We start from the raw sequence: 14,654 nt of genomic DNA, 5'->3' as shown, positions 1-14,654 counted from the left end.
GGAAAGAGAAGTTGTCAGCTGGACCCCTGGGCAGTTCTCTTCTTCATATAATCAAAACTGAACTAATTTTTCACTCTGTATTGAGAAGTTTTAACATATGTGTACATGAAAATATATACTTTATAAATACTTTCCATTGATTACGTTCGTTGGGGGATTTTGACCATATTATGCTTAATATCATAAGATGTCACAAGCTAAGGAAGAGAAACTGTCATAATAATCACCAAATCTGCCTACTCAGAAATCAGAATTTGTTTTAACATAGTACAGAGGATTCTAGCAAACAGAAAATCTTATGCCTTACCTCCGTTTCTCTTGAAGAATCTTCTGCTTTGCTTTTACATCTTCCAAAGCTTTCTGTAATACATCCTGGAGAAGTACATTTGGTTAGGAGAGCACATAACGCCATTAAGTAAATGAGAGCTGAGTTGATATTTATTATCCTATTATCTAAAGATTTCACAAGGGTAATAGTGATAGGTCACATTGCCTAATGCAATTCTACAATAGCAGATACTCAATAAATACTTGATAAATTATTAAGTCCTAATAGCTAAGAAGACAAACCAAATCCAAGCCCACAGTTCTCTCTTTGCACATATCCCAATGTCCTCTCTGGCTTTTAGAGAAAGAGTCACTGCTTCCTGTAATGTCACAGTGGCTTTCACACAAACTATGTGAAAGCTTGAGAAAGTCATTCAATGCACCTAGACTCTGGCTTTTGTCTGTGAGAACAGAAAATGCTGAATCACGTGATCCATCACTAAAGCTTCCTTCAGGAAAAAAAATTGTAATTAAAAAATTTTATCAGAGGCCAAAAGAAAATGTCTCCTCTATATCAAGTTCCATATACCCCTAACTAATCCTCCGCAAACTTTCCCTTTATAGGATATCCCATCCTGGGCTTTCTCCCTTTCAGAGTGCCTCAATACCCGTACCCACCTGTCTTTCTTTTCTTCTCTTTTAATCTGATATACTGGCTCATTCACTACCCTATCTCTGGTATGCTCTCTATAACCAGGCAGAAAAAAAAAAACAATGCATTATTATTATTTCACAAATAAGAATAGACTTTTAATGTGCTCCATCCACTTGATGTGAAAGATGGGCATCTCATTTGATGGATATACCACTGACTGAACCTTATTTTCACGGCCTTTAAAGTAAAAGAAAATGGTAAATGCTTGGTAAGTATTTCACTTCAAATTCAACCACCCAACCGCCTAGAGGAATTTAAGAGGTCAAAAGCCGAGGTCATTCTGCTTAGCTCTCTTCTCTGAGTTAAAGAAACGAGTGTGCATCAGAGCAACAAAGCAAGCTGCTCAAAGTCATCCCTGCCCTTCCTGTCAATGAACTTAGAGCACAGAGCAAAGAGGCAGCGAGAGGTAACTGGCTAAGGCAAGAAGAAAGCAAGGTCCTGACTCGTTAGAAAGAGTCTGTTTCTCTTGTCTCCCAAATACATACAGCCTAGGAAACTGATTTTTTTAGAGACAAAAAAAAGAAAGCTTAAACTCTTCCTTAAAAGTCAACAACAATAAGATAGGTCTTCGTTTACCTTAAAAAAAATAAGTGAAAAGAAAAAGGTAAAAGAATTTGGGGAAAGTCATGGATAGATTTGGGGAATTAACATGTGCTCCTCTTTGATTTCATCCCATATTCATGATCATTAGATATGAGAGCTCTTTATCAGACACGCTCTTGAAAGTTTGAGGGCAAATTACAGAAAGAATTCATATACTGAGTGCACAGAAGAGGATGAAGGAAGGGTGAAGTGAAGCATTTTTTTCTCCCTATACCTCCTTATCCCATGTAAGCACGTAAATATGTCGTGCAATGACTTACTGTGGTAGCAAGCTTGGTACCATATTTTTGGTAAAAGTTAGCAAACTTACAATACATGTCCTGCCGCAATATTCTTTTTCTCTTAGTTGCTATGCATTATAATTAATAATAATAGTTCTTTATAACCTATCTTACTCATGGGCATACTGCAAGGATTACATAGAATGTTTATGAACTGTGTGAAGCAACTCATAAGAAAAGAGGTTTGTAAGCTGGAAGCATTGTTATTAATATTCGTAATTGAGTAAATAATTCTTAGCACTAGAAAGAAGGATTGCTTATTAGTCTTCTCCTTGTTCTCCCTATTTATTTAGGTCCATAGAGAGCTATAATTTGAAGAGATATTTTCAGGGAGACTTGATAGGCTAGTTTTTTCTGCTAGCTTTTCATTATTTTCTCCTTTTCTCTATTACTTTTCCCTTCCTTTTTTTTTTTTGGTACGCGGGCTTCTCACTGTCGTGTCCTCTCCTGTTACGGAGCACAGGCTCCGGACGCGCAGGCTCAGCAGCCATGGCTCATGGGCCCAGCCACTCCACGGCATGTGGGATCTTCCCGGACCGGGGCCCCTGCATCGGCAGGCAGACTCTCAACCACTGTGCCACCAGGGAAGCCCTCCATTCCTTTTAAAGAAATGAGTTGTGATGATCTTCCTTACCTCTCAATTCACCCCACATTTTGTTCACCTTTGCTCTCAATCTCAGCCTTCCCCCCACTTGCTGAGTTTCCTCCCCTTTCTCTGCACCCATCTATTCTGTTTACCTGTGTTAAAATTAACAATCTTCTGAACTTGTTTAAAGGTTTAAGAAGTGATAAATAAGAGTCATCTGTGTACAGGAAAAAGCAAATGACCCTGTTCACCATTTAAGAAGACTACTCTATATGTCATACCTTGGCAGGAGAAGACAAAGAAGTTCTGTCAGTGTGGTTTCCTTTGATTTGTGCTTCTTTCAATATGAGTTCAGCTAGAAACAGAAGCAAGATAATTCAATAAAATGAAACCCTTTCAAGCATCTTTAAATGAATATTCCATATATATGATATATCCATGACCAGTAAGAATGGCTTACAGATAATAATCTCGGAAAATCCTGTATTCCTTCTATAGCTTTCACACATTCCAAGACTAGGTAGCCATACAGGGTCCTCTAAGGCATGACAACTTATAGGGCATATATATATACACATACAAATTCAAAAGTCATGACTGAATGTTCGGCTGACTGGAAACTCTCTAAAATCCATGAAATATGGATATAGAGCTACTCCTCACTCCTGGATCACTGGGGAAGGATGGCTTTGTCCTTTTGTGGGAGGAGTGAATGTGTACAGCATGCCTTCTTAAAGTGGATGCAACACCAGTCCCTAAAATGATCTAACTCTGCATCAGGACAACCCTAATATACATCAATCTAGTTCCAAGTGTGTATGCAGAACTTGAATTACTTTTATAATAATAACATCATATTTAGACAAAACCAAAGATGGAGAACGTGTTATGAAGCTCCTTAGAGGTAGGAATTACATTTGATTACTTGTGTTTATTCCTATAATGCCCAAAGCAGGGTATGTCTCAGAATAACTGCTCAATTAACGTCTGCTGAATAAATTAACAATAATGATGTAGGCCATAGGTAATTACATACCTATCTTTACTGCTTCTTCTGCCTTTTTAACTTCATTTTTAAATGCCCCTTTAAAAGAAGATGTGACATACAGATACTTTCTGAAATGAAACAGGAAAGAACGTAAGTCAGATTATCATTTTAAAGTTCATAATACAAAAATGTTCTTTAGGAAGACTATATACTCCAGAGATATGTTATTATTAAGAAAAAGTCATCAAGTAAGTTGCATTCAGCTGGTAAGTCAGCAAAGTTTAGGCCTAAGAAAAATTTCTTGCCTTTTAATACTTGGCAATTTTGCTTTAGTAAGGGAACTTCAGGAGAGATCTAAGAAAATCTCTGGCCACACTAATGTTCACTTATACATGTAAAATAGGACAATTTTCTTAAAAAGAAAATTTTCTATGTAACTGCTCCATTATCAAAGTTTCTGGTTAATATACCTATAGCCCTCTTACCCAGATCATCACTGACACTGGATAAACTGCTTCTCCCAGTCCCTAATTTTGTCTGATACCCATGTAGACTCAGGAGCTTAACATTCTCTGATAACTTCAATGTTTAGAAAGGCAATGTTCAGAAAGGCAGTGAGAGGTAGATGGAGAATTCTAGAACATCTCTTGAAGCCAAAACATTTAAAGACATATAAAAAGAGGCATCTGTTCAGGCAGAGGAGAGAGTCTACATCTATATGCCCAATGAGCCTATGCCAGGCATAGGCAAAATACTGCTCGTGGGCCTAATTAGGCCAGCAGCTTGTTTCTGTTACAGTCTAAGACCTCCGCAACAAGAGAAGCCACCGCAATGAGAAGCCCACACACCGCAACGAAGAGTAGCCCCCGCTCGCCGCAACTAGAGAAAGCCCTCATGCAGCAACGAAGACCCAACTCGGCCAATAAATAAATTTAAGTAAATAAATAAACACCGATAGAAAAAGGTAATCTGTGTGTCTCTGCCTTGCAAAAACAGCCTAACACTCTCATGCTGAGCTAGCTCTGTCTTCCACTTCTATCCAGCCATCCAAGTTCTGCCCTCTAGAATTCCAACCATCATATGGCAGCTTTTCACGTTTTCACTCAGGCCCTGTGTATTCCCTCATCCACGGCATGATGCTCAATTCCACCAATGACCCCCTACCAGATAACCAGATAGCTAATTTATACTGTGAGCTAGGAAGTCCCTTCCCTCCTAAAGCATCCTCATCTGAACATCACCCTCCAGACATGGTATAAGCAGGACATGGTTTATTGGTAGTATTACCATCTTGTTCTTTTCTTTTTTTTCTTTTATAATTGATATTTTATTGGTTGTTTTGAGGATCAGTATACAGACATTTCAATTTGTACAGAATTCTCAATATACATACCAAAAATCTAAAAAATCATGTAGTTGTGATTCTTTTCTGAAGTTATTCCAGTGACTTTCCAGCTTAAAATTTGGAGGCAAATTTTCCTTCACAGGATATCAAGTACCAATACCTTCAAATATTAATATGCTATTACATCATAAGTCCCACTAATTCACAATTTAATATCATATACACTACATACTCAAATTGTCAGTCGTTCACAGCACATTAACAGTTACTAGAAGAACTGGACTACCATTACCAAAGATGTTACAAAGTGCACAAAATTCTGCCCAGGAGAGCCAAGATCAAGGGGTGAGTGGTTTCCTTTAGGAAACAATTCTACCAAAAACAACATGGGAAGAGAAGTAATTTAAAGCGTTTAAGACATTAAATGCACAACTGTCTCCAAACTGCCATTTCGTATGCTTTGTATTATAGGATATAAAAGCTACCCCCCCCATCTGTGGAATGTTAAGCTGACACCCAAGACAATCAAAGCCTCCCATATTCAATATCCCACTATTTTCTGCTTGTACCAAAAAATAAACCAGCAAATGATTTCACCTCTTAAAAAAGAGCATTTACACTTAAAAAATGGGATGAGGTGGGATTCCCTCCTTTTTAAAAATGTTTCTAGATCTACTAAAAAACTTGCATTTACAAAATAGTTGATAAAAATATTCCTCTGGATTGTACAAGGAGGGAGACAGGGACCCCTGATAGGACCAGGTGTGTGATATTAATCAGACTTGGCTTCTTTCCCTCCTGCTTCATCAGAAGCCGGGCTCTCCTCGTTTTTAGCTTCTCCATTTTCTGCAGGTGAGTCTTCCTTAGTGTCTTGGTGAGCCACTTCAGCCTGTTTTCCCTTTGCTCCCCTTCTCCCTTCTGTTTGCACTATTTTGTCTGAAGATTTATCCTTTCCTGCCGCCTTTTTTGGCTTCGTTTCTACTTTTGCAGGAGCCGGTTTCTTCCTCTTGGGCATCGTGGCAGCGCGGCGGGCGCGGGCCGGGTGCCTGCGGGCGCAGAGCCTTCGCGAAGCTGGGCTGCCTGGCCGCTGCCGCTGCTGCCGCCGCCCGAGCCGCTGGGACCCGCGGCGGGGCGGGGGGAGAACGGATGGCTACCATCTTGTGCTACTCGCTAAGTTCCATAAATATTTTCAGCAACCCTGTCACACTTAGACAAGCTTAGATTAAGCTTGTGGTCGACGAAAACATCTATTTTTTTTCATGTAAATCACTGTCCAAGTCTAGGCTATTAACACAATAGATTTTTAAAATCTAAATTCGGGACTGTAGGTTATTTATACTACATTTATCTTTCCTATTTCAACTCTCTCACATCTTGTTCACATTATGCCTGATATAAGATACTCCTTCTAGTTCAGGGTCTATTATGAATTCAAACATGCCTGTTTTTTACCCAAGCTATTGATAAAAACACTGAAGAGAATATGATTAAGGGAGGAAACCAATGACATAACACCAAAAATTCCCCCCAGCACCTTCTGAACTTGTTAGAGACATTGGGGTAAAGGAACTACAGCAACTGTAAGTCCATCCACACAATTAAAATACAATCTTCTTTCTGTTTGCTACAAAAATATAGAGAAATGACTGACCATAAAGTATAGGTATGTATTCTTATAAATAATACTTCAGGGTTCATGTCTAGAAGTTTATTGGAGGCTGGATGGTCAAGTGGACAGAGTATTTAATCATTTTTTATACATTTTACATGCTTCTACTCTGGTCCTATAGGGTCATTCCCAGCTTTTAATTTGTTTCCATACAGCCATTAGAGCTAGAGTGCCTTTTAGGGAAGAAATAAAGTAAGGGTCGCCCCACTAGGGGTGAGATAACATGGAGAGAATACCACATATTTCTTACACAAAACTTTTGCCACCAGAGAAGCTGTGAGGAAAACAATATGCAAGTAAATAAGTCAAATGGAGAGAAAGTTAAGCCTAAGGGATAAAGCCATGAAAAATTAAACCTGTCTATACTGTAGATCCCCAAACATATCAGACTTAACAGTTTATCAGAGCCCCATGTAACTATCAGAGCCTCCTTAAGTATCTTTTAAGGAATAAAATAAATATTTATATTATATCTACTTCCTGGTAAGATATATCTAAGAATATTACACTGCAAGGTGCATTAAAAAATATACTAGGGTAGGAAACAGCCATCACTTGATATAAGTAATTTAGGTAGATGAAATTCAATTTAATAAAATTCCCTCAGAATATAGAGATAAATCCACATTTTCCACTGGCTTAAACCATTTTTTACCCAAACTCACTAAGAGAGGGATAATTTAATTTGAAAAGATGAGCTATACTGATTGATCCAGGAGACCCTTGGTGCTTCCCAGAAGAATGAGACTGATGAAAACGAAGGACCACTTTGATATGAATTAAGGAACAAACAGATTTTATACAGTAAGTCTCAGGCTTGGTATACTTCATTTTTCAAAATATGACCTGCAGTAGAATCAGAAATCAAAAGTAAAGCTTTTGAGGAATCCATTCGTGTGTGGTCAGGGCATTCAATTCAGAGATCCACAATTTTTCATATTAATATCAATATGAGTGATTGCAAGGCCCCAGAACAGCAACTACTTATTCATGGAAATAAGACATAACAAATGTGGGTCTGTAATAAAGAATTAGTGTGGTATAGGGGAAAGAGCATGGAATTTGAATTGGTAAAGAATTCGGAGCCAGAAGATTTGAGTTCTTATCTAGTTCTGACATTTATTTATTTCTAAATGATGATAAAACATAACCCACAGGGTCACTGCAAAAATTAAATAACATAATGTATATCAAAAGGCATACATATGGACAATGTACAAGCATTAAATGTTCCTCCCAGTAGATAGTAAACTCCTGAAAACTAGAACTAATCTTATCTTTCTAGCACAATTTCAGACTAACAGGTTTTGATAAATGTTTAGAAAATAAATGAATGACCACCCACACACCACACACCAAGAAAAAATAAACTGTTCTCATAGCATGCATAGTTGTGCAAGATAAGTTATATAATAGGCAAATGTAAGCTTAAAAAAAGCTTATGCTAAAATATAAATGGTAATTAAAATATAAGTGAACCAGATGTATATCTATACATATGTGCATTCTATATATAAAATATACATACACATATATGTATATGACTTAATAATTCAAATATATTTGAGTAAAAAGAAAATATAAGTGAACAGATTTTTTTAATAGAACCCATTACAATCAAAGCACCTAGGAGTCACTGAAGTAAATAACATATTCCTACTTGGGGGGACCATCTAACTTAGAGTGTTCACTGCAGTATGTTACTATTATGGCCAAATATTTGTTTCATATAATTACTCTTCAGCAAACCTTCCAGAATGCAGTTTGAATTTTATTTGCAATTGTAAAAATCTTACTATCAAATTATAAAAATCTTACTATCAAATCACTTTAACAATTGGGGTGGGAGGTATTTTACAAACGAAAACTCTATGAAGATAATTGAACAAAGGTGAGTTACCTGGGTTTGTAGAGGCAATAACATAGATATTTTGTTTTAACTCTTTTGGCCTGAATGAATATTCTCATCCAAGGGTCAAAATACAGAACAGATGTATAGGCTCTGAATGACCATCTCTCTGGAAAACTAGAAAAGAAAATATCAAAGGCCATACTGTAGACAATGTAATAATGACATTATTTGAGAAGAAAAAATAAGACTACCAAGTCATAATGGTTACTACTAGCAGCTTCAGGAACTTTTTCCTAAACCTAATGACACAACAAATACCAGCAAATCCTGCAACACTCACACACCCCTAAATACAAAGGCTTCCATGAATAACCTACACATTGATTAGAACTGAACTCTGGTTGGCAACTAGCCAATTCAAAGTAGACTTATATCAGCAATAGAAAAGATACTTTTCATTAAAGCTATAGGCCCAGAAGGACAAAACTGCAACAAATAAACAAAACAATCCCCCTGCTCAAACATAACAAAATGAATCTAGGCCCACATGAATGAAATACATTTCCATGAAGTTATTGCAAACAGAGAAATACAATAAAATGTTTCATTTGCTTTGAAAATTATGAACAAGAAACATAAAACTTCATTCTGTAAGTGCAATTAAGTGTTAAAATAAGTATTAATGGCCAGCTGAGGGGAGAAGTCTGATAACATGATAAGTGAAAAAGAAAAGAGAAAAATAAAGGGTGGAAAGGCAATAAAATGGGAGCAGAAACAACATAAATAGCCTATGAAGAAAACTACCCTTGTAAAACTGCACATTGTTGAGAAGTCGCTGTGTTGCTGTATAACAACTCCTCCAGGGACCTTCTATATTAAAGTCTCCTTGTGAAATGTAAATCCTCTCCAACTAGACAAGAAATAAAGATCAAAAACAGGCCCAGCCATGCTTAAGAAGTAGTGCTCTTCATCTACTGGGTCCTAGAAAAGTCTACAAGGGAAGGGCTACAAGGCACAAATAGAAAGCAGGGAGCAGTAAACCTATCATTTTTATAATCCTACCTCAGTCCAGAGGGAGACAAGTTGGTGGAAAGGAAATATAAAGCCTGTTGGGGGGTGGCTGCTCAATGGGGTCACATTATTGGCAATTACTCAGTAAGAAAGAACCGAGCTCCAAGGAATTTACAAAAATGAAGATGAACTCCATAGGCAGTCCAAGGATTTCCTGGTTGGTTATAAGTTCCTCCAGGCAGGATCTGAAGCTCATTATGAAGTCAGGAATTTCTATTAGTTGTTTAAAAAGAAAGCCTTCAGTAGAATTTCCCAATATAAATTACGTAAAAGTATCTAGTCCATGGCTATTACTCCATAAATACAAGTGCAGCTTTAATGTGACACGAAAGGTTATCTGCATGACAACAGTAATGTAGTCAATTATTAGTATACCAGAAGCTGCACAGTCAAGTAAGTCCTCCCCTGTTAAGAGAAAAAAAAAAGTCACCTTGGGACACTATAAAAATTCTGAGGACTTCTGCCATTATTCAAATCCTTTCTGGACCTCCTGATTTGAAATTGCCCTTACAGCTAGAAGCTCCTTTTGACTCTCCTCAAAGCTAACACTTCTTTGTCATTTGAAGGTAAAAGTAAAAAGTAATTCAGAGACAAGTTTGAGAATTTGAGAAATCTGGTGAGAGATCCAACTGGGTTAGACAAGTTTTGGTTAAAAAAAAATATTATACAAATATAAAATAAGGACACTAATATGTCTACCTCTTAATAGGTCACTTCTTTCCTCATTCCATTAATATTTATAGGTAAATATTCATAGCATGTTTGCAGGGGATCCTCAAGACCTCCCCTATGTGAGGAAGATGCGCTAGAAGGTCTCATAGGACTTAGCGTGTAATTGTATTCATGGCTAAGCTTTATCATGGTGATGAAGTAAGGATATACAATGGCTCCTATGGAAAAGAGAGGTGATGTCTGGAGGAATCCTCGTGTGGCTTTCTTATGTTCTCCCCCTCTCATGAAGGGTCACACAGAGAATCCTCTTTCCCCAGCTATGAAAATGTAGCAACGTCTGTGTGATGCTTCTGCCTCAGCAAGCCTATTAGAGACTCTGGGCCCTCAAGGCTTTTTCATCATTGTTTGTTCTTTGCTTCTGTTTTTGTTTTTGTTTTTTTACTGGGGCTGGTCATATAAACACCCTCTGCCTAGCATGTATAAAAATTCCAGAGTCCCAGAAAAAGAAGTAGATTTTTAGCATATATCATGTTATTTGCACAGTCTGGACACAGTGAGCCACCCTCACCTGTTATGGAAACTTTTTTTTTTTTTGCGGTACGCGGGCCTCTCACTGCTGTGGCCTCTCCCGTTGCGGAGCACAAGCTCCGGACGTGCAGGCCCAGCGGCCATGGCTCACAGGCCCAGCCACTCCGTGGCATGCGGGATCTTCCCAGACTGGGGCACGAACCTGTGTCCCCTGCATCGGCAGGCGGACTCCCAACCACTGCGCCACCAGGGAAGCCCCCACACACCTACTTTTGAAAGTTCCTATTTACTTGTGACAAAGAGAACAGCAATACTTCTTATGCTATTATCATGTCAGTGATAGAAAGACAAAGAAGGCTAAATATGACATCTGTATACGAAGCAGGCTACCCAATGTCACTTTCAAACATCTTTATATGATACATAAGGTCCTTCATGATCTGGACCCCACTTAACTCTCCAGCCTCGTCTCCTGCCAGCTTCAGTGTAGCCATTTATGACCACTTCAGTTCTCCAGTTATGGCGTCATGCTTTCTTACCCCCAAGCCTTGGCACATTCAATTCTGTGGCCATTTTCAGTTAGCTCCTCTTCACGCTTCAGATCACACTTCCTCTCAAAGCCTTCCCTCACTCCTCAAGATTGGGTGAGTCAATCTCCTCCGGTGCCCCCCTCCTTCTTCTGTGGGCCCCTCCACAGCACAGCACTTGCCGCTTTGTGGTGTCGTTGACTGTTTACTTACTTGTATCTCCATCAGGCTGTACCCTCCATGAGGTACCCTCCATCCTCATCAATAAACATTTGTTGAATAAATGATAATTATTCAGGACTTCCTTGGCTTAATTTAGAATGAACAACAGAGGGTTCCCTATATAAGACTTTTTAATGACTGATCATCTTCAGTGATGATGTTACCAGTGTTTACAAATAAAACCACCCACTGGGGAAAGTGAGATACAAATGTACTCCGTCATCATGGTATCTTCAGAAGATCTAAGAAAAAATATAGTGTTACTCTCCATCATGCAGGAGCTGCTTCACATATCTTCTCCAAGAGGTGTTCGTCTCGTTTCCTCCTAAATGTCTTTTCCAACCTAAAGTTTTCCAGAAGTATCCATATCTCTCTCTCTTTGTCTGTATCATCTTTCTCCCTTACTTTCTATTTAACTGTCTATAATAAACTGAGAAAGGAAGAGAGCAAGCTCCCTAACACACACACACACACACACACACACACACATACACACACACACACACAGAGTCACGTGACAGACTTGAGAAGGGAAAATTTTCCAGTTTCCAGCAGAAACTGGCTTTATAGTCTGTGGAATATGATAGGAGGAGCTGGGGTAATCTATGTGCTTGTCCCCTGCTCAGCAATGGGTATTCTCAAAAAAGTCTCAAATTTAGCCTCCAGCTGTGGCTGTGGCCACTGTGTGGCCTCTTTCTTCTCCCACCTATCCACCCTGTCCTCCTGCTGTTGGAAGTGTTGCTCCATATGTGGCATATCATGGGTGGATGTATGTGTTGGGACCACCAAACTATGTTAAGGGTAGGAGAGGGTCCAGAAAGAGGGATCTCATGACCGAGGTCAAATCTCCTTTATCTACCGATTCAGATTCTCTGTGGCTGGAGTCTGAGCATGTGAATTTTTTTTAAACTATCCAGGTGTTTCTTTAACTCTACCAGTTTTAAGAACCATTGCCTGGTAGACCTACTGGACAGGGTAGTATGTAAAGCAGTTTTCCTGAAAGAAGAGAGAAGAACAATCTCTTGAAGGTGTTTGGACCTAGGACACCCTCCACATTTATCTACACTGGGTACACAGACAACAGACTCCCATCCAGTCCGACCACTGAGCTACCTTCCATAGTTGAGAAAACAACTCTAAAATCTGGGCACTAGACTAAATTAGATCCCTTTTGGAGTATCTCTGAAGTGCCATATTTCTATTCATGAAAATACTGTATACTATAACCAAAACTGGTTTATAATTTTCTAAATTTATTGCTAAAGTCCCTATAAAATCTCTGAAGAGTTCTTGAAGTTGAAATTAACAAGGCCTATATTATCTTGAATATAAAGAAGTGCATAAAGATTTTTAACTAGTTTAAGTTCTGAACTATAAAGGGGCTAACCAAATTTAATCTCAGGGTAGATTATACCTAAGAGAAATGTCAACTCAAAGAGGCAATTTAAAAGAAAAGTTATAAGCTACGCAAAGTAATGAAAGTGCTTCTGCCATAACCATAGTACGGCAAGCACTACGTTATAACAATTTGAAGCTGTGACTTTTGATGTGGTCCTAGCCAGCTCAGTTAAGACATAAACTAGAGACATTATGGAACGCTGCCCAATGACTGTCAATTTAGAAACACACTGGCAACATGACACCTAATTTCAAAACATTACTTAGCACAAAATTTCAACTCCATTACTCCGTATTATATCATTACTTTTGGATGGATTCCTCTAGTTGCCTGAGATCCTGAGCCATGATGGATTCCAGGGGCAAGAAAGGCCCTTTTGATAATAGCCAATTCCATGACATGCCTTTTTTTTTTTTACTAGAGTCCGTGGTTTCTTCCATTTTTCCATAAAGTTGAATATGTTAAGAAGATATTAAGTAATTGAAAACAACATGGGCACAAGAAAACTGCATATATAACAGACCATATAAAATGGTCATATCATCCTGGCCCCCCAAAAGGGAATCAGGAAAAATGCTATAGGAGTGATCAAGCCTTCACAGTTTGGAAGTCAAAAAAGATTTCAAAGGTAACAGAAGCACTTTACAAAATTTCCTAAAACTCCCTCTCTCATCCTAATAAAGGTGCCCAGTGATCTTCAGGGATGGAGGACAGTAGACCCACTATGGAAACTGCCAGCACCTTCCAATGAAAGTATCTGCAATATCCTTAGAAAATTACCTAGACATTGGCATTCAATTCGGTTTACCTTAATTCATTTGTTACTTGCTATGTACCAGGCACTGAGTTAGTTTACAGAGCATTATAGTAAGTGCTAGAAAGAAGTGCTATGGGAGAAGAAGAATGGACAGAATTAAAATGCACTGAGAACTTCCACATGCCCAGTACTGTGCCTCTTCTATTTCTACAGTATTCGTATTAAGTAGATGATGCAATAGCCTCATCCTGTAGATGAGAACACTGAAGTTCAGAGACTACAAATAACTTACCATTAGAATGAAAGCTCTCTCAACAGAATTCAAGCCACTTGGGGGCAGAGATATTTGTTTTCTTCCCTGATATATCCCCAGATCCTAAAGCAAGGCCTGATACTTACACTCAATAAATATCCACTGAATGAGTGAATGTAAAATGAATCTATCTATAGTCCGTTACTCAGTGGAAGAACCAGAATTTGAGACCAGTTCTAAGTGACTACAAAGTCCATGCTTTTTATAATGTACCTACTGCCTCCAAGGCTGAGTGGCTGGATGCACAGCACTGCTGCAGAGTGGTGGGAATTAGCAGACGGGCTCAGGCAGCCTCCATCCACAGCCCCTACCTGCCTGTAAGCCTGAGGTTCTGGCTCCTTCAACTCCATCCACAGAACAGGATTCAAGGATATGTTGCCCATATTTTCTAATTCTGTATGGACTTTACAAAGAATATATGATATGGCATTAGACTGCAAATGCTGCCCATTCATTCAATTAACCCTAATGTCTCTGCTGACAGACCATGACATCATATAAAGGAATATTTTTTTAAAAATCAAAGACATAGCTAGAATCAAGTTGGTAGACTTAGAACACATACTAGTCACCTGCTGAAATCCAAGGAAGAATAGTAAGGATGCTTGGGTGTGCAGAGAGGAGTGAGAAAAAGGGGAAAAAAGATCAGAGAAATATAGGTGGCTAATATGCAGGATGCTGCAGAACACTGTTCAGACATTGACTTTTTCTCTGGGTGAAATGGGAAGTCACTGGAGAATTCTATACAGAGACTGTTTAAAAGACTACTCTGGCTGCTACAGAGGAGCAAGGGTAGAATAGTTTTTACAGGGCCAAGGGTGGAAGCAGGAAGACCAGTCGACCAGTGGGAGGACTTCTG

At 38.7% G+C, this 14,654-nt stretch overlaps 1 protein-coding gene across 1 annotated transcript in view; it reads right to left on the bottom strand.

Annotated features, from left to right (window-relative positions):
* Nucleotides 1–14,654, bottom strand: part of MORC1 (MORC family CW-type zinc finger 1) — a 178,708-nt gene that overhangs the window by 113,288 nt on the left and 50,766 nt on the right. The window contains 4 exon segments of the mRNA XM_007450543.1: nucleotides 308–372; nucleotides 2,734–2,807; nucleotides 3,489–3,568; nucleotides 8,355–8,480. Coding sequence (XP_007450605.1) covers nucleotides 308–372; nucleotides 2,734–2,807; nucleotides 3,489–3,568; nucleotides 8,355–8,480 — 345 coding nt within the window.

The sequence above is a fragment of the Lipotes vexillifer genome, unplaced genomic scaffold (genome assembly GCF_000442215.2).
Source record: "Lipotes vexillifer unplaced genomic scaffold, Lipotes_vexillifer_v1.1 scaffold946, whole genome shotgun sequence".
NCBI lineage: Eukaryota > Metazoa > Chordata > Mammalia > Artiodactyla > Lipotidae > Lipotes > Lipotes vexillifer.
The sequence above is the reverse complement of the archived record's forward strand: the minus strand, read 5'-3'. Positions and strand labels throughout refer to the sequence as shown.